Genomic DNA, 26,066 nt, shown 5'->3' on the forward strand with positions numbered 1-26,066 from the left:
GAGCCACAGAGATACTCAGAGGGCTGGAGCACCTCTCCTATGAAAATAGGATGAGAGGACTGGGCTTGCTCAGTGTGAAGAGAAAATTGCCGGGAAACCTCGTTATTTAAAGGGAGTTTATAAATGTGATGGAAATCAACTTTTACATGGGCAGATAGCGATACAACAAGTGGAAATGGTCTTAAACTAAAGGAGGAAAGACATAGATCAGATCTTGGGGGCAAGTTTTTTCACTGAGAGAGCGATGAGGTGCTAGAACAGGCTGCCCAGGGGATGTTACGGATGCTCCAACTCTGGAGGTGTTTAAGGCCAGGATGGGGCCCTGGAGGAGCCTGGTCTAGTATTTGTCAACCCTGCCTGTGGCAGGGGGGCTGGAACTTGATGTTGGGGCCATTCTATGACTGTGAAACTGGCCTTGTACTGAAATAACTGAACAAGAGGAGGTCCTTGTTGTATTTGAACTACAAGGTGGGAAAGACAAAATAGTGATGTTTTCAGTCTTTGCAAAATCTGCTGGATAAACATTCTATAATATTAGTGTCTATACGTACTGCAGTTTAAAAGCAAAGAGAATCTTGGCTGGAGAGTTTCAAGTATGGGAATATGGCCCTGTAACCTTAAGATACCCATGTAGGCTGCTCATATCTAGCGCTCTAGGACTTCTATTATTTGTTTGTCTAAATCTAGTGAGTATTTAGTTTTAAGTAGAGACAAGCTTGTTCTTCTTCTCTGCTTGTTTTTGAATGCAAGTGACTGCCTCTACTGAATTTAGCAGGACAAAGAGAAATGGTTCTAAGTTGAGGAAGGAAAGATTTAGGTTGGATGTTAGGGGAAAGTTCTTTACTGTGAGAGTGGTGAGGTGATGAAACAGGCTGCCCAGAGAGGTTGTGGATGTCCCATCCCTAGAGGTGTTCAAGGCCAGATTGGAGGGGCCCTGGGCAGCCTGGTCTAGCATTAAGTGGGGAGGTGGGGGGATTAGAGATTCATGATCCTTGAGGTCCCTTCCAACCCAGGCATTCTGTGATCCTGTGAATTTAGCTGGACTAAGTTTAGTGCAAGGGACTTCTGTGTCTGTTTATATGGTATGTTGGTTTAGCATAAGTAGCAGACTGAGTTTTATTTATTTAGTCCAAACAGAAGTCAGGAATGTCACTATCTAGTTCATAGAATCTTGTGTAGCCTTAGGTCATTGGTGTCTAAGGTTTACCTGGGCCACACTGAGTGAAAAGGAGTTGTCTTGGGCTGCGCACATGCAATAGATTGCCCCAAAAATAATGCTTCCTATTTATTTGCATGGAAACAAAAACTGATACAAAGATCACAACAACACTGTTTTATAGAGCAAATTCTCAGCTATGAAACACTATTTTTTTTCTGCAAGCGTTGAAGAATATCAGTGGGTACAGTCTCTTCCGCATGGAGGAATTCTGAGACACACCTTTACTTCACATGCACTTCCATGTTAGACACCATTGTGTCAGACTTGCCCCTCTGATGCCATCTGTCACATGGCAACAAAATATAATGGAATATAATGGAATATTTCAAGCTCTACTACCACACCACTGACATCGGCCTCTGATGTCGTGGGTCAAAATGATAAAACAGGAGGTATCATTTTTGGAGCCACTCATAAAATATATAATGCAATGAATGTATATAGAATAACAAAACTCACTTTAATTTTTATTAAAACATGAGAAAGAGCCACGATACCATAGAACTAGTGGGATATGTGACCTTGTATTTGTGAAACTAGCACATCAGTCTGGTTCAGTGGCTGTATAATCAAAGAATATTAAGATAGTGTATAATCAAGGAAAATTGTATAAAGGAATATTGTATAATCAAATAATATTAAGATGTTATAAAAATGAAATAAATGAGAGAGTTAGGCAAAGCAAGACAAAGAGAATAGATAGGATGCTTACCCATATCATGGGCTCACTCAGGAAACTCCAGTGGAGCAGATCTTCAGAAGAGAGATCCTTCCCCACTGGTAGTCAGCTCTTAAATGGTCTAGGAGAGGTGGAGCCAGGCTCCACCCCTTCCTGCAGCACAGGTGAATTGCTATCACCTGTGCTTCCCTGGCTGACTCATTGCTCGCCTCAGGTGATTAATCACAGGTTCAGGCCGTGACTCAGCAGTTCCCATACACTGGCAGTTGCAATTCATAGTGAGTTCTCAAGGTGTTCAGTAGAGATTTCTGATGAAATTTTATTCTTCTTGTGCTTCATCCTTGAAGATAGTTGTTCACAAATGTACGTACTGCTAAAAGCAATGACATGAGTAAGGTGTGATGTTGAAACAAGGGATATGGAGAGGAGAGGGCTTATAGAAGACTGGTAAAGAGACATGATCAAATTTTGAATTGCAGCTCTATATGTTCCATTTGAAAATTCACAAGTAGTGTATCATTGACTGAAAATGCAGTTGCAAGTAAAATGTTGATTAGTTTTTGGCAAGTTTGGAACCTATTCTCAAATTTCTTTATCAAAACTGAAAGCACGACTGCATATTCTTTGCTGTTCACAGGCCAATGTATCAAAATACGTAAGCTCATTTGCCATCACTTGAGCTGACACTGTACTGCACCTTGAGCCCTAGTTTTGGCCCATAATGCACCAGTGTTTGTTGGTGCTGAAAGAACAGGCTGGGAATTGCTGCCATGATGGCACAGGGCAGGGAGTGAGGCTGCACTGAGAGCTGGACCAGGCACGTGTGGCTCATGGGTTGGATTTGCCTGCCTTAGACAGTACTCATTGGCCTTACCAAGGTCACAGCTACTGTGGTTGGCAGTGACATTTGGTATGTCTGTGGAATTTCACTTCTGAAAGACTGAGGTGTTGATTTATGATGGAGGATGGTAAGTTTTTTGTTTTCCCCTTTCTCCTGTTTGGAGAAGTGAAGCAAAAAATCACCTGCTCACCAAATAATAGTGCAACCACTGCAACAGTGCTGTCTTACCACCACCTCCTTTAGCTTGTGTCGCACTTCTGTGGGGTGGTGGTAGAACAGGTAGCTGGGCCTATGATAGGTGCAGTAGTTACACAGTTCTGGTTGATCAAGAAATAAATGTGAATTGCAGCATTTTTCACTTGCACTATCTGAGCGCATTTTAGGCTAGAAACACGTATATCAGGTATTTACGTATATCAGGTGTTTAGAAATAATCTAGACTCGATAATCTGATTGAATAGATTGCTAAAATTCTCTGTTATTAGCAAAAGTTTTTGGTATTTGCTTAAGTTCTACATGATGATGTGAAAAGCAAATAATTGAGAACTGCTTTGACCAGGGGTTGTTTATATGGTGGTTTTATTATTCTCTTTTTCCATTACATAATCTCCATGATTCTTTTGATGGGGTTATAAAAACCTTTTATATCTTCTTGTTCTGTAGAAAGTTATAATTTTATTGTTCTGAGCATTATTAATGGCATTTAAGGTGAACCTAAATGCCTAAACTCATATGAGATATGAGGAGAAAATAGAGTTCTGCGTTGTGAATTTGCGTGCGTTTACATCTTGTTAGCCTGTCGGTTTGGTAAAATCCCACTGAATTTTTATAACCTTCGTTCTGAGTTCTAGTTTGGGAGATTTGAGAACTTTTTTGATGACCTCGATTTTCAGAAATGTTGAATGACAAGTTGAAAGTTTAAGTCAATCCTTGAAGTTCTGTCAGAAGGACTTGATAAACTTTTAATGTTGGAGAACTTCATTTTCTGTTGGAACTTCCTAGGCTTACATCTGTGGCTCCACCTGAGACCTAGGGCTGAACTAAACATGCGAATCCAGTTGAATAGGGACATGTATTGAGATCCCTTGGTTTTATTTACATTTCTTTTTTTTCCTTAATTTTTGCAGTGTTGTTTCCTGCTGGACTCCCCATGTCCCCACAACCCCACAGGATGATATGAGACTTGAAAGAAGACGATGCATACAGGTGAGCTTATTTTCAAGAGCTTTCATAAGGGAAAATCTTGGATGTTCTTGATCATTTTTTTGTTTCCATTCCTTTCTCCAGAACTCCAAAATTATCATTTCAAACTTAGTAGAATATTTAAGAACCTGCAGAATTTTTAAAATATATTTCTTTGCCCTTTGAAACTTCTTGCAACTGACCAGGAAAGAAAGTGGTTTCTGTGAATGGAAATATTGTGTTCAAAGTTTTATGAAACAAGGGTTTGCTCTTAAGAACATTGACTAAATGTACTGGTTTTAGTCTTTTCTTGCTTGTTATTACCCCATTTTAATGATGCTCAATTACCAACAGATACATGTCACCTGATTAGTGATACACTATTTCAATCTTCTGTTAGCTTTATTTCACAGAAATCCTACGGATCCATCTGAAAAAGATCATACCAAACAAAAAACTTGGAGTTCATTATGCCTAATCGCATCCTCATGTTCAGCTACTGTAAAATTTCTTAAGAAACAAGGATAAAATCTTTGAACATCTTCAACTCATTAGACGTTCTTAGAATTTACGTTTTAGGAAGATCTTGCGTTTTTTTTTTTCCAAACAAAATACCTTAAGTCCCAAGTGTACTTGCTGAGTAAATGGCTTATTTTTAGTGGTACTATTTTGTTTGCCATTTTGATGTGAAAAATCATGATAAGCAGGAGTAGAATGAGAGTTAGGTTTCACAAGAGAATTGGTGCAGTTTATATCCACGTACTCTTATTTAAGTCACAGAATTATGCATTGCTTATATTTGGAGGCCTGTGACAAATCTTTCATTTGCTGGCTCTGCTTTAAAACCTATGAATCCTTGAGGCTGGGAAAGAAGCTAGATACATTTACGTATGCGTGCAGATCATCTCTTGATTGACAGTTTTCAGTCGCATCAGCTGTTCATGCTTAAACAGCTTTACGGGGTATATTTACATGGAGTATGTTGGATTAAGGCCAAGATGCTGTAAGTGGATATTTCATTCTGTGAAAACTAAGCATTTGTTCATTTCAGTTGAACGTGTGTAAGTTGTATGTTGATAGCTCAAGTAAAACTGGGCCTAAAGAATTACAAAGTGCAGTGTGGAAAAGAAGAAGAGGAAGGAAAAATATTCTAAAGAGTTGATATTTTTTTTATTCTAAATATGTGTATGTAAATAAAAAGGAGTAGTATTTAAAATCTTAAAATTGAATCTTCGTGTCCTTTAAAATTTGTGGAGCTCTGTCAAGTAGACAGTCATAGCAACTGATTAGTTTCTAGGTCATTTGCTTATTGCTGTGTAGATAAAAATATAGCCCAACTTAAGCATTGAGACATTGGTTTGAAAGTTTAAAAGCATTCATGCCACAGCTGAATGGAGATATGACAGTACAAAATAGTAACTTAAGTACCTTGTACTGTTTTTGAGAATTAAGTTAGGTATTTTTATAAATACACTTCCAGTGTTGGTCACGATTTCTGATGAAGGTGAGCTTGTAGAATTACAATCTTAAAGAATGAAATGTATACAGGATTTTTAAATACAATGTTTTAATTAGTAACTCTATCTTTTAAAGCTCAAACTCTTTGTTTAGAAGTCTCATGATAAATGCAGAATAAAAACCAGTAGTATCTTACCAAAACTTTTGGACTTGTAAGTCATTGAAATTGGATGAGTAAGATTTGTTTGTGATTTTCTGTTTATTGGGAGAGTCAATATTTATATGCTGAGGTTCTGAGAATAAACATGATTTGCATGCCTTAAAATGAGAAAAATACACTGTAATTATTCTCTAATACAGTAACAGCGGGAGTCATATGATGACTCTGCTGATACCAGTCTCGAGTTCAAAGTAGCTGGTGAAAGCTCAGGCCAGAAATTGAAAGGTTTTGTGGTTACTGAGGATGATTCCTTTTACTTTCTTAACACAACTTGGCTTCCGAGAGTGACTGATCTGGAGTTTCATAATTTCTTGATAATTTCTAAGCTACCTTTGGCTAAAGAATGGGAGCCTGTATAGGGTGAAAAACAAAAACAAACAAATCTTTGGTTCATTGAGTATCACTTTATCTCTCTGGAAAGTGACATGAAATTTGGGATTGTGTTTGTGTAGTTACAAGAGGGATTGATCTTGTTTGGAAGTGTGTGTTTTGCAGTTGATTGCTACATCTTGTCCTGCACCTGCTAAGCAGAGTAGGACACTGTGGTTGTTTTTACTGTTGTTGCTGTTGTTGCTCCCCTCTCTTTTTGGGGGTGGGGTGGGGTGGAGGTTAGCTTTATAAGGATGATTGGGTTTAAAACAAGTAACTTTCTGGCTTGGGCTTTGTTTTTTTTCTTGTTGGCTGTGATGTAGTAATATGTAACTAGAAATAATTAACTGTCTGATCCTTAAGTTTCTGAAGAGCCTTTTTTCTTGATCTTTGCAGTAAGACTCACATTTCAGTTGAGTGTGTAAGGGACCAGTGTAGATCTACTAAACTAGAATTAAGTGTTCAGAAGGGTCCTGTCCTTCATGCCACATGCTGAGTAACTGGTAGCAGTTAATGTTGGGGAAATACGTTCTTGAAAGTAGAGGGGAAAGAAAAGTAATTCTGAGAACCAAGCAAGTGATCAAAAATGTGAAAATGCTACATTCAAGTTTGAAAAAACATTGGAAATGATCACATTGTTCTTAACTTCACAAAAATACTGTTCATGTTTGGAAAAGGAAAAAAGCCTATTGGTATACTACTTAATAACAGTAGTACTGGAACAGTGTAAATAGTAAATATTATTTATTTACTTATATTGTTGCATTTTTTTCTTTCCCCTGGTTGCATTGCTTATTAAGCTGTAACAAACGCAGAGTAAGGACTTTTGGGAAGTTATTAGGTTGGGTTGAGCCTTGCAAGTAATTGGGTGTTAGTTTTACGTAAGAGTGGAATGAAAAGAGTTGGGCGTTGTCTCATATTCATAATATTCTTACTACAGATTTTGTTGAACTTATAGCTGTTTTAAAGAATACTTTGTGTGATTGGAAAAACAAATGAGTAAAACAAAAACAAAATCACAAACAGAAGCTCCAAACCCTGTTGTTGTGTAGTCAAAAGAAAACCAGGTCCACTGTCACTGCTCTGCATTTTGAAGTTCACCTCATTCACCTTACATTACCTCTGAGACACTTTGGTAGATCTGCTATAATTTGTTCTGAGCTATTTGAACATTTACCAGGAAATTCCAGAAACTTACTAGGGCATCACCTTTTTATCACATACCTGTATTTTGCTAAATTTTGTAGAAATGATGGATGCATTATCTGTGCTTCCACATAGGTAACTGCATACCCGGAGTCTCTTTTGTGAGGTGTATGTGGTGTTGGCATAAAACCAGAATTGGATTAAAAAGGGGCAAATGCTTGGCCCATGATATAATTCTGTACTGAAGTGCAGTATGAGCTGGTTCTGTGCTTTCCTTCCAGTTGGACTGATTCTGTCAGTAGTTCTGTCACATGTTTAACTGTATCCTTACAGGGATTTTTTCTTGGCTGTTCAGGTCTTGACTGCGCAGATTTTCTTTTCATCCTTCAAAAGGAAGATGCCAAGAAAATAATGTAAGAGACAGGGTTGCTTATTAGCAGTATTAGTTTTAAATACAGATAGCGCTTTGCATGAATTGGAATGCTTTTAGGGTTAACCACTATTTTTACATAGGTAACTCCCCCAGTAGAAGTTGTCTGTGCTGTCTTTCTGGCTGTGTTTTCTGCCAGCAATTGTGAGAAAGCAGTCAGAGGTGAGCTGAACAATATTGCTTACTGAAAAGCAACAGCTTTCATACGGAAAGTGGAAGTTCTGCTTTTCAGAGATGGAGTCATTGACCTCAATGAATGATAACCTTGAAGTCAAGAGACTAGATTAATGCTCCACTTTCTGTACCTGAGATGAGAAATGTGAAAACATAGACAGCTAAAGTTAGACTCCTGCATCCATATTTAAAAAGAAGTTGCCTATTTAAAAAATAAGTAAGTTTTTCCCCTCCTCCAAAAGTACTTAGTACCTGTGATATTAAAGATTTAGTCTTTCAGCTTCACTCCCCGCTGGAGAGGACAGAAATTATAAAAAAAAAAAAAAAAGTCTGTTTACTTGTTTCTGGGTTTTGTCATGGAAGTATGGCCTCATAGAGAATGCTGCTTGACTTGTTGAGGAGTAGACCAAAGCATCTAAAATAGGAAATCATTAGAGGCCTCAGTTTTTACTTAATTTGCTTCTTCCTAAGAAAGAGCAACTTTGATAAGTTTAAATTTCTCTAGAAAGTTGTGTTAGTAGTTTTCCATCTCCGGAACTTGAATGTGCACTTTGTAGAAGAATTAATTGAAATGCTTTCTTAGGCAGAAAGTTAGGTGTGGTGTTGATGTGAATGTGTCGTGGGGCTGTGGAGGTCTTGGATGGCAGCAGGCAGCAGCAGCTGACTTCCTTAGGGCTGCAGGGAGAGGAAGGGCTTGCAGAATTCCAGCTGCTGTGGCTGACCCTCCCTGTCCTGTCTTGGTGGAGCTGAGATGGCAGCTTGGTGGACCATCAGGAGATAGGAGCGTCAGGGCAAGTTTGCACTTTCAAAAGCATAACACTTTTGCTGCATAACCTTTCAAATAAAAGTCTATTGTTTCACTATACTGGAAAATAATTAATGCTCATTTTGCATCCTGATTTGTGTGGTCAAAAAACAAACAAACAACAAAGCACCAACTTTTTTGAGATAATGTTCAAGAAAAATTAAGTGATAAGTGTTGTTTTTCTAATGAGTAGTTGAGCTCCTGCAGTAATATCATGAGGCTGAAGTTTGTTTCTGTTACCTATTTCTAATAGCAAAGTCTCATTTAGACTTGAGCAAATATTTGATTTTGAACAAAAGTTCAGATTAAGAAATATCTTAACCATTATAAAAGTTGTTACACGTTTAAGAAGTGTTAACCTTTTTCTGGAATTTTTGATTAGCCCAATGAGAATGTCCAAAGTCTCCAGTGAATACTATGAATTTAAAGTCTTTCTAGGGCCCTTAAAGTCATCAAACGGGCAGCTGGAGTGAAGAGGCACCTGCGGTGTTGGAGTGTTCAGTGTGTGAATGAAAAGCAGAAGTTCTCATGGGTAACACAGTAATGGGATGGCTATGACTGCATTTAGTGCTGTAAATATTCACTGAGCATTGTGTATCATATTGGCTCTCTGGCTCAGGTGTGAGCATTTGTGTCCTACACTTTGTGCTGTATAACAGAGAGCTTTTCTGTCGTGTTTTGTATGCTTGGAGTAGCAAGCTTCTGTCATGGAGTGATGCTGTGTGCATGGCTTGGGTGACTTCTGAGTGACATTAAGAGTGGTGCACGGGCTCTGAGGTGATGTGTAGCCTTTTGCAGAAATAGCAGCAGTTTCTGTACAGAGGAAGCTTCTTTCCTTGAACTCAGCACAGGACAATGCTTGTTCAGGAGCTTGCCCTTTACAGCTTTCTAGGAATCATGACTGAAGTCTTGTGTGCCTAAACTACATCCTTGGGTTGAAATCTTTCATTGGTACCTGCACACAGCAGTGGCTTTATTTGGATTTGCAATCTGTGGAGACAGAAAACCCTCAGTTCATCAGTTTCAAGTGGCTGTAGCATTAGACAAGCCTGAATAGTAACTTAAATGTGCACTTCTTCAGTTCCTTAGTGCATCCTATTTTATAAATTATGCACTGAGTTGTAAATGTCCTCTTTCTCCACCTCCGAACAGTTATATTCTTTGGGGGTTAGGTTTGAAGATAGAGTGAGAGAGGCCCTAGGGTGGCTCTCTTAAGAGCCCATTCTTAGTAGTACTTGATAGTTATTTAATAGGGATTCTGTTGATGCTACTTCATCAAGTAGGATACAAGAACTATGTAAATACTCTTCACAAGTCTTGCTGAAGTTGGACATTGTCTTAAAAACTATCATTTCTCTGTTACTACTCAGTCTGCTGCTTCCTATTCAGTTCATCTCTTGATACATGGTTATTTGTACATTTATATTCACTGTTATTTCAGGGAGTGGTGACCACACACATTCTGACAGCGTGATGCATAACTGTTATGTCAAGCTGATATAATTTCAGCTTGGGAACCAAAATAGGATACTCTTAAGACTTGATTATGGAAGTTTTTGTCTAGGTGTGGATAGCGGAATAGGGGAATAGGTATTCCTTGCACCAGATTTTATGATGATGCTTATGTCTTAACATGAAATTAACAATCTACGCTTGTCAACGTGGATGATTCTGTAAGACAGCTTAAGGACATACTTATCAGATATTTTATGTCACTAGATGCAATTCAAATGAAGCTAAGTGGTCTAGTTAAAACTTTCTGTACTAGGGAAAATAATAAAACTTGGAAAATAGCTTGAATCTGAGAATGTTTTCATTCTCACATTTTCATCTTGACACTCTATTTTTTTTTTTTTTACGTATTTGTTGATAAACTGTTACAAACAATGATTAAATAAGAAAGCAAGAAACAACGATTTGTTTTTATGAATGGCGGTGAGACATGAAATACATTGGTTTGACCTTTCAGTTATCCTGGCAATGGAGTTAGTAGATAATTTGCAGCACAGCGTATATTGATCAGCTGAAGTGAAATTCTGTGGCCTTGTTTCTGATGTCCAGCACTCATTAATACTTGCATTTAATTTCCATTGACATTTTTGTGAGTTAAGTACCTAAATATCTCTGAAGATCTAGATTTCTTTTGTAGTAGAGTCAGGGACAGTTCTCTACCATATTTGTTATAAAGATAGAATAGGTGGCAGCAGTTCTCTTTCAGACATGGAAGAGAGATTTGCTCTTGTTTTCTACCTTGCCTGTCCCTAGCCATGACAATTTATTGGTGCCTGTGTTACTTCTTCTGTTTTCTTTTTTTGTTTTCTTTTCCCCCATCTTCCTGTCTTTAAAATTTTGCTTGTAATACGAATAGCTACTGTGGACTCTCTGAAGGTTATAACTTTAGTTATAACATTTTTCTATGTTCTCATTTTATCTTTCCAAAGAAATACAGCAAATCTTAAAGCAGAAAAAAATTATAAACTGAATTATACTTCATTGTCTTCTGAATCTGTCTTAAAGTTTGGTACACAATCCAATGCTATCACCTTACAGAATAGTTTCTAACATCTTAGAATTTTTGTACTTGTGTATCTTGCTTATATGATGTCAATACCTTGCACTTGTTTACACTACCTCCTGAATATAAGGAGGATCAAGGTATGTGCCTTCCAGAAATTACTGTAGAAGGATCAGGTTTACAGAGGTGGATGAAGTTGATTTAATTCTTAACAAAAACAATGTTTTATTTGGTTATGCAGGTAGTAAAGCATTTAAGTAGAGAAGAAGCATTATAATGCTGTTATTATTGTCCACAGTTCATTGCTTTTTCACCATTCCAGTGGAATAAATAACTATTTCTGATGATACACTTAGATCTCTCTATAGGCAGCAGCAATTACAGAAGTACAGTAAGTGGGCTGAATACAAACGTATTTTGATGGATTATTCTCTTCTGAATGCTAGCTTAGTGTAGGTAGCTCCATTCATCTTTGTAAGGGACACTGAACATGTCTTGGTGTGAATTGACACTGCAAGTTTTTATATATTATTAAAAGTATAAATGCTTTAATCTGTCTTGTATTACCACAAGTTCTGACAATCTACTAATGTCTTAGAAGTGATCAGATCTCTTTAAGTGTATGAAATGTGAGAATGATAAGAGAGATCTTTATGAATCTATGGAATATTGGCTTACATATATTACATTAGTGCTCTTAATAAGCTAAACTAGGTAAACATATTTGCTATCCACTAGCAAAGAGGATTGTGCTACCTTGGAATGCAAAGCTAAGTTTGCCATTTGAAATGTTTCACTTAGTAAAGTTTATCACAACATCTGTGGAAAAGCAACAGATCTCCGTCATACTTTCATTTATAATTTTATTTTAGGTGATGTTTCTTATTTTTATCTTAAGTTGCTTTTTTAAAGTGAGCAATATGGTAACTCCTTCAAGATTATAAAAAAGCACTACTTCTGTAATTGATTTACTTTTGTTTCTTGAAACTAAGTTATACATTTCTAAACTTTTCTGTTGTAAAATTAAGTAATTGTTATACAGTGCTGAGTAATTCTTGGAGTCCTATCTGAGTAAAATGATATTTCTATACCATATAGAGTGTTCACTCTCAGAAGATGTTGTACAAAATCTAGTCCTTCTTTTAAGCTGAATGTTCACATCTCTGAAGTTTTCTCCAAGATGTAGTTGTTAAAAATTGCCACATTGAGATGTCAACGCAGAACTCTGATTCTGCTATTGATTCTGGCAAATAACTGAAAAGATACAAGGTAGTCTTATGTAGTTAAGTTGACTAGTTTGTGAAGTATGTACATAGTGTGCATGTATATATTCTTGGCGATACTCATTATCAACTAATTGTTCTTGCCCTTTGATCTCACTATGCAGTTGTTTGATTAAGAGCATTAGCTTCCTTTGAAGCAAGAGCCTTGCAAAGAATCAGATTGATTTGGCCAAAGTCTTCAAGCAAACAGGGCAGTTTTAAATGATAACTTCTGACATGTCTTCCTTCCTCCTTTGCACTCTGATGTTTTTTTTTTTTTTTTTTTAACTTAAAAAAATAAAGTATAAAAAACATTCACACTTGAACCTTTCCGAATTTTTTTTCCTTTTTTTTTTTTTTCTGCCATTTTCACTATTTGGAACAAGATTTTCTCAGAACAGCAAGTCACAGTATCTGTAAAGTATGCCAAAAGAGGTGCAAGAGCAGATGTAGTCAGAAGAGGTTTGAGAATAACATTTTACAGACAAAAATGCCCACTTCTCTGTTAGTAAATTGAATGTTCCCAGTCACTGAAGCTGATCACATGGAACAGCACACATCTGTGTGAATTAGCCATCCCAGCCTGTAAAACTGGGTAGCTGCCTGAAAGCTGCATATTGGGAATAGTTCCTGGAACACAGTGACTGCTTCATGTTCCCAAGAGCTTCTGTGCAGGAGTGCTTGTTGGAACGGATACTACATGTGCAGAGTTTAGTCCTGTTCTTGGGAACCTTCCTTGGCCCAACTGGATGCACTAGTATAGATGTACACAGCTGTTAGTTCCGTGTGCATGAAACTATGAACTCCACTATTATCTACTAGTTCTTAAAGAAGGATTGGTAGAATTCCCCTTCCTTTTGATCTTACTGTCTTGAAAGGATATTTCTTGGTCAAAACAAAGAAAATGTTGTTGTTCTACATTTTGCTATGTATATATAGAATGTATATAAATATATATATGAATATAGCCTTTTTTTTTTTTTTTTGACCTGACCTGGAGGTGCAGAAATACTCCTTTGCTTCATTCTCAATTACTAAGCCCAAGAGAATTTTATGTTGCTTTTCTGCAGGGTTTCTATTTATTTTTATTTTGTTATTTTTGTGTTGTATTTGTTTTTGTTTCCCTCCATCTTCTGATAGCTTTTATCTGCAAAGTTATTCTGTGACTTGGGCTGAGTTTATGAACTTTATGGATCTTCATGACTTTTCTTCTGAATAAAAGAGGTTTCCCTCAGGAAAAGAAGCTATTTCACACTCAAATCAATTGGTGGATTCTGCAACTTTAGTTAGAATACTGTGTTCAGCTTTGTATTGCTACAAATATATTGGTAGGAAAAGGCTCCAGGCAGCAACTGTTTGTATCTTGAGAAAGGCAAAAATTAGTTGTTGTGTTTTTTGTTTGTTTGTTTTTTTTCTTCTTTATGTCTGGAGGCATGTGGAGCTCCAGGGGAAGGCAAGTAGTGAAACTTCATTCTTTCTTGGGAGAAATCCAGACGCTATCGGCTGCCATCCAACTGCAAAAATTCTGACACTCTGTTCAGAAAAAGTGCCACCAAAATGTAGCTAGCTGAATATTCCACTTTTTCAATAGAAGGCAGTTTCCTTAAATAGAATTTAAGCTAACTTTGTCTACAGTAAAGATTTGGGTTAAAAATGCTGCCAGATCTACAGTGACGTCTATATACTTGAAGTCTTTCACTCCAGCTTCAGGTAATTCAGCTCGAGTCCATATTAAGAAAGCTCAGGAATAATTGGTTTCCTGTAACTCTGCTATCGATAGCCTGTATAACTTTAATTAAAAAAAAAAAACAACTTATTTCTTCAGAAAGGATAGAAGTTGCTAAGTTGCTGTTTGAGGACAGAATGCAATTCTTGCCTTGCTTGTGATTTACGTTCTGGTTATGTTTTAAGAGTTTTTTAATACACTTTTGTTTTACTTTGAATCACGTTTTTCCCCCCAAAGATTTACTAGCAATATATTTTAGCCATCAAAAATCCACCTTATCCTTGATAACAGCTTACCAATAGCTTTGTCTTTCCAAGAAGCTGTAGTAAGCCATTAGGAAGATGGTTAATCTCCCTCTTACCTAAGCCTTTTGATCAATTTAGAGAAAAGTGAATTGGTGTCTTATAAGCAAGTCTGTGTAGCAGGCTATTTAGACAAAAGGATTTGGTTTCCATTCAAGATTAGATTCATGATCACTTATCTAATGAATCAGCTGCATTTTCATTGAATACTGGGTAATTAGACAGGTATTGCACCCTTTGGATTAATGGGACCCCTCATAGACCTTTCTTTCCTTATCAAAGTCCATTCAGAAATATAAACTATCTGCAAGAGTTGATCAGTTCTTCCAGAAGAAGAAATGCCTTGGAGGATCATTAGAAGCGTGGACATATATGCATATATCTGTATTCCTATTTAAGAACTTTTCAAAAGCTTTGTACAACTATGCATCTTTGATAACCAAATGATAAAGCTCCATACTATTTGAGTAGGAATTTTGGTCAGTGTTGAGAATGTCTAAAATTCTGTTGCATCTGTGAAAATACATTTGCTTGGTTTCTTAAAAATGACAGTAGCTCTTTTGTCCTTGATAAGGAAAGATAAAAGAATGGCAAGTGAGAGATAAGTGAATAGGTGGGGGTCTAAGATTTATTGCTGTATTTATCTATTTGTTACGTTTCTCCACAGTAGTATTTAATATAAAAGTTTGCTTTGTTAGTTGGCATCCATTAGCCCAGACACATTTACTTATTATTATTTATACATGTCAAAGTTAGGTATTTGAGCATTTTTCCTTTATGCCATTACAATAAGCTCATTTACTGAAGTTTTTTGACCGTGGATTTCAGTAAATAAAAAAATTTTAGCTTCCCACTGTAGAGTTCTTTTCTGTTCTCTCCTCAAAGATGGTATTGGAAACTTTGCAATCTGAAGATGAAAAGTTCTACATAGAGTAGGAAAAGCTGCAGTAGCCTATCAGGTCACATTCTTGTGTGGAGAGGTTCGTCCCATGACAAGAACATATGCTGACTCCTTTTGGTAGTCAGTCAGTTTAGGTTGTATTGTTCTTTGTCCTCTGTACAGTTGTGCAGCCCACAATGAAAGAATTACATCTAAGGAATATTGTCTCTGTTCTAAGTCCTTCTAATACTGTCTGCCCATCATCAATCTCTGCCCAGCTCTACTTTTGTAGCATAAAGTTTAACTGTTGCTGACATCTTGAAACACAGAATTATTGGCTATTCAGTTCAGCCAGGACAGTCCCAGTCTGAAGAGTACAATGTTCCTTCTCTCAAATGATGGTAGAGGAAGTTTCACCACTTCAGTCCACTCTCTTTAGTTCCTAGACATTTTGTATAAGAAATCTCTGCTCACTCTTTCGTGGTGGAGAGGAAGAGAGAAAAAGAGCAACTTCTCTGTGCTGTCTTGAGTTTGTACAAAATAGGAGTTTGTGGAGTTGTTAATAACTGTAGTGTTTCTGCAAAGTCCTATAGAAGTTTTCAAAAGCCTGACTGATACTGACTGACATTTTGAAACAGTTTTATGCTTACTTTTACAGCGATGCCCGTGAACAACACCGTACTGCATTCAACCCAGATGCTGTGGCAAATATCAGCTTTATGTGTTGCTGCTGCTTGGCATAATAGTTGATGCTACAAAGCAGTAGCAGGTGGTTTGGATTTTTTTCTGCCCATTTTGCATCAACTTCCTTTTTTTTTTTTTTTTTTTTTTTTTTTTTTTTTTTTTGCAGTGGCAATATTGCTCTGTTTTGTTTTTTTTTTTTCTGGTTAGGATTTTAAACTTTACATGCACTTGGCAAAAGTTTTGCTCAATGGCAATGCACCGGTTGGGGATACTAAGTTACTCAGCTCACATTTTCCTTTGAAGATGTCTTCTAGATGACAGATACAAAGCTTTAATTATATTTCCCCCCCAAAATTAATCATTGTAGTAACAGAAAGTCCTATTACTTTGAAGATCGTTTTATAACTTGATTTCTGCTCCTGCTGTCAGTAACATTCCTTCTGCACCCCTTTTCAAGCATCTTGGCTCTTGTGAGGCCCCATCTGGAGTACTGTGACCAGGCCTGGGGCTCCCAGAACAAGAAGGATGTGGAGCTCTTAGAATGGGTCCAGAAGAGGGCCACTAAGATGATCAGAGGGCTGGAGCACCTCTTCTATGAAGAAAGGGTGAGGGAATTGAGCTTGTTTAGCTTGGAGAAGACAAGGCTCCAGGGAGACCTCATTGTGGCCTTCCAATACTTGAAGGGAGCATATAAACAGGAGGGGGTACATCTGTTTGTGAGCATGGATAGTGATAGGACAAGGGGGAATGGTTTTGAACCAAGACAGGGGAGGTGTAGGTTAGATGTTAGGATGTTCACTCAGAGAGTGGCGACACTGGAGCAGGCTGCCCAAGGAGGCTGTGGATGCCCCATCCCTGAAGGCATTCAAGGCCAGGCTGGTTGTGGCTCTGGGCAGCCTGGTCTGGTGGTTGGAGACCCTGCACATAGCAGGGGGGTTGAAACTGGATGATCATTGTGGTCCTTTTCAACTCAGGCTATTCTATGATTCTATGATCTTTTCCCACAAAAGATTAATATAACCATCAGTCTGATGAGCCTGCTTTTTCAGTCATGAGAAGGTGGACACTTCAAAATGCTTCCCTCTTACCTGAACACCCACTTGCTAGAGGAGCTGTTAAGATGCATGTCTCCAAGAGCGTGTTTGCCGAGGTCCTCATGTGTGGTAGCTGCCTGCCATCCGAGGAGCTGAATGTTTTGTCAGCAAATGGTTATATATGCCGTTCATTCCATAAAGCGTGGTACAGATAGCTGAAGAGATAATGTGCCTTACTGCAGTACTGCTTGGATTAGAAAGTTTCCTGTTAGAAAGGAATTAGAAAGATGGTGGTTTATTTTGTTTTGCTTGTTTTTATTTTTATTTTTATAAGTAACGAGATCTTCTTGTTTCTAAATCAGTTATAATTGTTTCATTCTCTTTTAGAGAATGACATTGAAACTTCAATTGATCATTTGATTTTTTTAATTTTTTTTACCTGCAATGCCTAGACTCCAGGTGAAATGGTATGTTAGGAGATCATGTCTTTCTGCATTACAGTTGTCTGCTGCCTATAATGTTCAGTATGTACTCATGAACTGGAAGAGTACTCTGACCAGACCACTGGCACAGTTGTGTTTCAAGCTCTGCAAGGATTAAAAGCCTGCGGGGGTCAGAGCTTTGTTAGCATTTATGCTACAAACTGAACTTCTGATGGTTTTTCCACAGAACATAGCCCTTAACTGAACATTGAAGAACTGCTTGTCTGTTTAGAGTTTAGTGTTTACGTACTGTTAACATTTTTACATAATCCTATTTCCTTAAAACACTCAAGACTCATTCCTTAGGTGAAATGTTTTTCTTCCTCTGCAACTCTGTGGAAGCAAAAAACAAAAAACAAACCAACAACAACAACAAAAAAAACCACCAAAAAAACACACCATAAAAACCAAACGCAAAATGTTGTCTAAGCACTCAGTCAGATTTTCTTAGGTGTAGCTTAGATGTCCTTCAGAGAATGGTGGAATGACTTTTTAAATTTATTTTTTATTTGCAACCATTTTTGCACTTCCTTAAGTAAGAGGTCTTTTCTGGCGACCAGAATGTACTTTGCTATCTTTTCATTTCTTCCCATGCTGGTACTGCCAGTGCAACTGATGGGCTGCTCTCTTAGCTTGTTCTGAGAACTGGCATGTAAAACCATTCATAGAGCAACAGAAAGAAAAGCTGAAGTGCTATGGCTTAAGCAGGATAACAGGAACACAATGTCTTTGGTTTATGTATTTTCCATAATGCCCCTAGAGGAGAAAGGTAGGGGAAGGAGGAGCTGTGTCATAGTAAGCCTGAACTCTATCCTCTGGTTACAGATTTTGAAGTAAGGTTTATAGATACATTTAGATGAAAATGTAGACAAAATTTAAAGTTTTATCAGTTTGCACAGCTCTGGTCTTGGGTAGTGTTGTTGCCATTGGTGTGAAAAAGAGAAACATTTAACTTTTTTTTTTTATAACTATGCACTACTTAGTTTATACTAGATCATAGAATCACAGAATCACAGAATGGCCAGGGTTGGAAGGGACCTCAAGGATCATGAATCTCCAACCCCCCTCCCACATGCAGGGCCACCAACCTCCACATCTAATACTAGACCAGGCTGCCCAGGGCCCCATCCAATCTGGCCTTGAACACCTCCAGGGACGGGGCATCCAGGGCCAACCTCTCTGGGCAGCCTGTTCCAGCACCTCACCACTCTCATAGTAAAGAACTTCCCCCTGATATCCAACTTAAATCTTCCCTCCTTCAACTTAAAACCATTTCCCCATGTCCTGCAGTTATCTACCCTTTCAAAGAGTTGGCTGTCCTCCTGTTTATAGGATCAGTAAAGTCTCTAAAGAAAAAGTGAGTTATGCTTGAATAATATTTTTCTTAGACTAAGGTATTATCCTAAAGGAATAGAGGTTTGATAATTCTTTTTTTTTCTTTTTTTCTTTTTTTCTTCCAAACTTAGGCTGGTTGGGAGAAATGAATTTTCAGTGAACCCCGAACACTTCAGGGTTGTGTTCTTGTTTGGATTAATGAAACTTGGCATCATTGTCTTTTGGTGGTTGCTAGCTGCAAGCATGTATTCAACCATACTATTTTTTTTTTCCCTCTTTGAAAGCTACTACTTCAAAATGAGGCAAATCAAAAGAAGTAATTACTTAAAAGTGTGTATACCAAATACAGAAGTTACAAAGGCAGGAAATTAGTCTTTAAAATAAGCACTTTGGAATTGTGAGGTCCCACTGCACTTGTGAAAACTGAAGTTTCATTTCTGATTTTAGTTGTATTTTTCTGTAACTAGCTAGATACAGAAGCGTTGGAGCTTTTTACTGGGGAATGATTTAAAATCTGAATGTAGTTTGTCAGGAAGTATGGACAGACTTGAGACATCTATTGTAAAATGCCAGTCTCAGAATATCATTTATCAAGTTATTGAAAACACAGCAGAAAAATGATTTTGTTACAATTCTAAAACTTGTAAATTTTTTATAAAAGAAAGTAATGCTGGTGCTTCCAGTCTGCTCTAGAGTAAGTAAAAAAAGAAAAAAAAATTTTTTTGAATTTAATTATTTTTATAAACTGTGGATTAATATGGACTGCATGCTTATGAATTTTTTAGTATTCATTTTTTGGAAAACTTACCAGAACTTCTGTTACTAAGACACAATGTGAAAATATTTTGCTTTTGGAGATGGCATACTAACTGCTTTGTTAGAGTACAGTTCTGGCCACTAAACTTCTCTTTGGGTGAAATAAACTATTTTAAGATGATAGAGGAAATCAGCCATGACCTAGGATACTTACAACAGTAGATTCCCCTTAATCAAACTGTATTTTATATGTATATTTTTTTTTCTTCTTCAAATTGTCACTTAGTTTTCTATCTGTATATCTTAAGTCTGCAAAGTACTTTTGTTTGACATAATTAATTATGTCAGTGCACTGACCAAATCCTGCAAGTGGGAGAAGGGGTCATAGCAAAAATTCTGAAAATACATGCTTAGCTATGTGCAAAATCATTAAAACTGACTGTAAAAATTAAATTTTTTGGCCTGTACCAAATGAAACCTACTCATTAAATATGATTATTTAACTGTGCTGTAGAGGTAGGAAGATTCTTCTTTTTTTTGTAAAAGATTTTTTTGCATCATTTGGTGGTACTGTATTTATTCAAACTACAAAAGTATTTTCAGATCCTCCCCCTCTCTCCTGAAAGCTGTTTTCTTTGGTCAGGTATTGAATAATTTATATCATGTGAGACTATTGCACATGATGTATTCATCTCTTGTTTAGCTCTTACATTAATGGTTTGGCATGCTAGCTGTACATTGATATGGTAGATGCTTTCCATTTTTTCTGTACCAACTGTTTAAATATATCTTGTGTCTCAGTAACTACAAATGGGAAATGACTTGAATTATTCTATTTCCCTTGATGGTTTTTGTGAGTAGGAAAAGATTCCTTTTTTAATATATATGTGTTTGTACTGTAGATTAAATGAGGGCTTCAAAAATTATTCACATATTTATGCTAACTTTCCATTGTGCTCAGCTGGAAAAGCACACTGAATCTAAAACATGAAGTTTAGACATTGGGCTTCATGTTAGCTACAGGCATTGCTTAGGTACAGCATTTTTGTGTTTTTTACCTCATGCACAGTTCTACAGCTTGCTGTGTTGCCATGCAGTAGGTAATTTATGTTCAGTCTTCAGTTTTGCACTCTAAACTAAAGATTGTAAGTAATGTTATTTGTCTTCTTTTTGGAAGTGGGAAAAAAAGGCACGGCACAAATACAAGGAACTCTTACTTAACTGCTGATAAAAGTATTACTTGGAGAGGGCAGTTGAGCAGACTAGCAGGATTAGTGCTGCGAGGTATTGGCCCAGGATGGATTGCTTGGAAAATCTTGTAAGCTGATGGTCAGATAACACTCTTCTGCTTGCTGCTGCTGTGCAGTACAGGGTGTGCTGCTAGATGGGCATAAATCAAAAAGCACAAATTTAGTTTAAAAAGCTGAAACAAGATGCAGAACAGATTGAATTGATTTTTTGCATGTGTCAGAGAGGCTGGTGCACATACTAAGGCAATTTTATATATTTTGGACATATAAGGAAATAGTAATTTTACCACTGATAATGTGTTTGAAAAGAATTTGTTAAATTTTTGGGATGAGGGAGCCAAGAAAATTGTCAGACTCAGTCTCTGGAACCTACGTTTTCAACACTTTTTTAAAAAATGTAGATTCTGTGGTTAATAGCTGCCAAATTTGGCACGTCGGAGCGACTGACAAAGAAATAGGGAGCCCTCCGCCCTTCAGCGGTGCCCTGTGTTGGTGGCTGGGCGGAATGGTGTCACTGTCCTTGGGTGGCTTTGAGAGAGGCTGGTGTGTGTAGCAGGCGGCAGAGCCGGGCTGTGCAGCTGCCTTCCCCCTCTGAGGCAGTGACTGCAGGATACGTGGGTCGGTCATGGCGCTGGACGCTTCATTTTGAGCACACTGAGCGGTGGCAGTTTTCTGACTGCATGTATCTGTGTGTGTGGAAAGCCAGCTGAGGGATGTTGGTGGTCAGGGCCTGTGGTGGTCTGTGTGTATTCTGCTGCTGTACACAGACACAGAACTGCAGGTATTCTCTCGGATTCTCACAATTTTCTCTCATATTCTCCTAGTTTTTGTAACTGAGGGAAGAGATGGGCTTGTTCTCCTTATGCCACACATTTCCTACGTTCAGTCTTAACCTGGTGGTTCTGTTTAGTCGAATGAGCTGAAACTCATTTGTTTAAGATCTGTCAGTGGGGTGAATAGTTAAGGAGATTCTGTCTTCAGTCTTTTTCCTCCTAAAACACAAACAGAAATGTAGTGGCTGCGACAAGAGGATCTTGCACTGGAAGCAGCCCGCGCCAGCCGATACAGTTTATCAGCCTTATCGTTGTATCGGGGGATCTGACTGCACACCAGAAGGGAACATCCCCCGCTTCCAGGTGTCACAGTGTCAGAAAAGCCCCCTGAAGTCTTTTTTAAGGGCGAATCTCGCATTCGGGAGCTCCCGAGCGCTGCCTGCGTGACCCCCCCGAGCCCCCCGGCCATGAGAGGCGCCCCCCGGCCGGCTCGCCGTGACGCCGCAAGTTCGAATCCCGCCGCAGCGCTCAGCCCTAATCCCCGCGTATCGTGACTGCGCGGCCCTGCCCTTGCTGCGGGGTTGAAATGTAGAACATGCCTGTAATCCCCGCTAGACGCAGCAAATTTCGCTTTAAACTTGAAAGTGTTAACAACAACTTGAAAATGTGACAAAGCTCAATTTCGTGGCTTGTTTATTGCTTGTTTTCGGATTGGACAATAGCCGGCAGCTCTGCCCTGGCAACTGCGGGATGCGATTTGCATAGCCCCGCCTGATTGGCCAGCATGCCGGCCGCCTCTTCCAATCAGCTGGCGGCGCCGCCGTGGTAGGCTATGCTAATTGCCCGCTGTTGCTGGGGTTCCGGCGGTTTCTGCGCGCCTGTCTCTGCATTGTGCAACGGGCGGGAGCGGGTCTGAGGGCGGGAACGGGGCGTTCAGCGCTGTGTGTGTGTATGCGTGTGTGTGTGCGCGTGTCCCGGTGTGCACCTGTGCGTGGGCACGTGCTGTGCGGTAGGCATGTACCAGCGCCGGCTACTGGAAAATAAATCTTCACCGCGAGTGCTGTGCGGATGGAAGAGTGCCGTCACTGCGCGTCCCCACTTCTTTCTTCTCTCTCTTTCTCTCTCTTCAATTAAAGCGCCTGACATCGCGGTAGCCGTGTGTGTGCAGGCAGCTGGCTCGGGGAGTCCATCGGGCAGCTTAGCGCCGGCGCTCTCTGAAACGCAGTAACCCCTGTTCCCGAGATACCTATCTGGGGATGGTGTGAATATAGAACCGGCTATTTCTGGAACACACATTTGCCTTTAAAAAACGGTGTGTTCAGGTCGTCTTTTTTTCTTTTCCACGCAAAAAAGACCCCTCAGCTGTAACTGTGTGTTTCTTTGCCCTCTGTGTCGTTCCCGCCTAAGAACGTGAGGAAATCTAATTTTAAAGCATTTTGTTGTTGTTGAAGTCAGCTTTCTAAATCTGCCCTTCTCCCGTTTGACCCCGGGTTAGCTTGCCTTCAGTCCTGCTCTTCCCAGGGTGAACCCTCTCTCAGGGTTCCTCAGCCGGGCAAGCTGCAGCCTTTCTGCACACAAATGCTCACATCCCTCCTGCCAGTGCATTACTGAATGGAGTAAATCCATCTGCATACATTCCGCATCCTTTTTTTTGTTGTTGTTGTTGTTTTTCTTCTTCCCCTCACATAGATATTAATACACATGTGAGGCTTGGTCCCACCTAGCACTTAGCAGTAATGGAGGAAATTACTCTTGCTGGCGTATTTGTGACATATCCCTGTTGTCAGCAGATCTGGTCGCCCTTGAGTTCAGCTGCAATTGGAATGTTGCCAGAAGTGGTACAACTTGACGACATTTTTTTTTTTTTTTCTTTGTGCCATATATTTAATTGAAAACATCCGCACACAAAATATTTGATTTTCATAAATTCTGATTAATTGGCTCTTAAATACCAAGAGAACATGCAGCATTCTCGTGGTGTAGTGCTTAGAGTTGGCTGAATGAGTGTGAGAGCGTTGCTTCAGATGAGCAATAGTCTGCAGTCATTTCCAAGTCAGCGTGCCATGAAGACCAAAGCTTGCTGTCAGAGTGACCTGTGATTAAATCCAGTTTTTATTTTGGTGGAGTTTTGTTTTAATTTTTCAGCTGTACTTGGTGATTCCTAGTGCCTTTAAGAAGCTAAATATCGAAGATATAATGTAATTTGTGTGAACTTGGAGTTGGCTTTTGGGGGTTTATGGAATGTAAGCGTAGGGGTTCTTTTGCAGTGTGTTTAATGGAGTGACTTCATACAACCATGTTGTTTTAAACTTTGTCACTGAGTTGCTCTTGTCCATATTACAAGGTTACTGTGACTTATGAGGTATTCTCCCTTCTACTATTTTACTTACTGAATTTGTCAGTGATTTTTTTTTATTATTCATGCCTGCTTTTCACGGGTTATGCTGGGAACTGATACGCAGGTGTGGGCCTTTCACCTAATTAAGCCATTTTCCATTGTCTTTATGACCATGTTATTTAAATGACGGGATTGTCATTAAATTAAGAAACTTATAAACTGTACAACTGTTTATAAGTTGATATAATTGCGTGACATTTTAAACATAGGTTTGTGGAGGGGAAAAAAGGTGAGAATATTAAGCTTGGCTCTTCTTCACTGACATTTGTCCTCTGAAAAATGAATATTTGCTGTTTTGAAGGTTTTTAATAAATCTTCTTTCCCAGTTTTTAAGCAAATGTTAGTCTTTTCTTTATTAATAATTAATAAAGGATTGATTGCTTAGCTGTTCTGATTCGTGTATTTCATTTGGCACAATTAAAATGCCATATTGGGCTGAATCATCAGCCCAGACTTCTTCAATTTGACCTGCATTTCTCAAGCTACACATTCATGATGAAGTGTTGGACAGAGTTGCAATGTGGTAGGAAAACTTCTGGAGAACATATTATTAAAAAAAAATAAAAGCTTAAATACAAAATATGCCCATGTATATACAGGTATGTGGTAGAGAATGTTTCTTCTCTAAATACTAGATTATCCTATCTTTGAGGATCACATGAAGGCATGTGGTCTAAAGGGAGCTTAAAAGCAATGAACCAGACCCCTAGTAATAGAATAAACAAAATTACTGGACTGAAGCCTCTCATTCATTTCCTCATGTCAGTATCATTGCCTCTTTGCAGGAAAGCAGACTGTTTCTTTTTTTTACTGTTCAGCAGAAGCATCAGATGAAAATGGCAGGTTTGTAATGAGCAACAAGAAGATATTGCTTAATGAGTAAGGATTGCTCTGGGTAAGCTGCAGAGCCTTTTGCCAAGGGATGTTCTAGAGATGCTGAAATGAAAAAAAAAAAAAAAAAAAAATCCGTAGAGGAAAAGAATGAGTGAAGTATATTATGTTAATAACAAGGATTTGGCTTTATGTAACTCCTGAACTGTAGAATAGAAGAACATGCCTGGCACATACTGCTATATGCTTGCTCTGTTGCTGTCCTCCTGAGTGACTGCTGTTGACCACTGTCAGACAGGATTCTCATTTTGAATGGAACTTTTGTTTGATATGTGGAGGAATTCCCATGTTGGTGCCTCATTGTTAGAAAGGACTATGCTTCTTAGTCCAATATGAAACAGGTACCCCTTCTTGCTCAGTTTTGTTTATGAACAGAAATTAACATCTTTCAGACCTCTCTCATGTGGCTTACCTTTCCTGAATTTTTGAAACTATTAAGCTTCTCCTCTGTAGAGCTCTGTAAAATAGATCTACTGAGTAGTGTGTGTTCCTGGTCTTTACAGAAGTCTTTCTATTTGTATAAAATCAGAAACTTAACGCCATGAAACCTTTTTGTCTTTACCCTGGCTCTCCTTTTTTTTTCTTTAGATAAAATAAATTCCAGTCTCATAAGAATACTGCAGAAAGAAAATTATATGGGTACAAAACCAATGGCTGCTATGTAGAATGTATTTGCAGATAGTAATAATTCTATTAAGGGCACAGTCTTAGGCCAGGTTGGATGAAGCCCTGGGGATTTGGTGGGTTGCAGCCCTGCCTATGGCAGGGGCTTGGGGCTGAGTGGACATTGAGTTCCCTTCTAAGCCAAGCTATTCTGTGATTTCATGATATTATATTAAATACAATGAAAATAAAATTAGTGGTATAGCAACCTATTCAGTCAGAATTACATTCATTCTCTCTTAAACTAAATAGGTTATTAGTGTAGCTAAATAGTATCGTAATTGGTTTACATAGAGGCACAGAGTTAAAACTGTGGAAGTATTCTGTTCTTCCCTAACTTCTTCAATTTTCACGGACTTTAGTTGAGTGCATACCTAGGTGCAAGCTTCTGGTCTTTGTGGAGGCCTGCACATACAGGTTTCATTCTTACCGTTTACTTTTGGAGTTGCAGACTTTCTCAGATGTGTGCTTTTAGGCACCCTACTTCTCAAGAATAGACATTGCAAAGCAGAGTTCTCATGGAGCTTAGGATTTTGGTGGTTAGAGTTAGCATGTTAATGTTTCCTGTAAATTTTAGCTGAGAATTTTGGTG

General features: G+C 38.5%; 1 protein-coding gene across 2 annotated transcripts in view; it reads left to right on the top strand.

Moving 5' to 3' along the window:
* Window positions 1-26,066, top strand: part of DYRK1A (dual specificity tyrosine phosphorylation regulated kinase 1A) — an 84,528-nt gene that overhangs the window by 26,436 nt on the left and 32,026 nt on the right. For both annotated transcript variants that reach the window (XM_031612590.2, XM_090122556.1), the window contains exon 2: window positions 3,867-3,945. In XM_031612590.2, coding sequence (XP_031468450.1) covers window positions 3,936-3,945 — 10 coding nt within the window. In that variant the 5' untranslated portion in view covers window positions 3,867-3,935. The remainder of the gene's footprint in view (window positions 1-3,866; window positions 3,946-26,066) is intronic.

The sequence above is a fragment of the Phasianus colchicus genome, chromosome 1 (genome assembly GCF_987193195.1).
Source record: "Phasianus colchicus chromosome 1, bPhaCol1.hap1.1, whole genome shotgun sequence".
NCBI classification, from domain to species: domain Eukaryota; kingdom Metazoa; phylum Chordata; class Aves; order Galliformes; family Phasianidae; genus Phasianus; species Phasianus colchicus.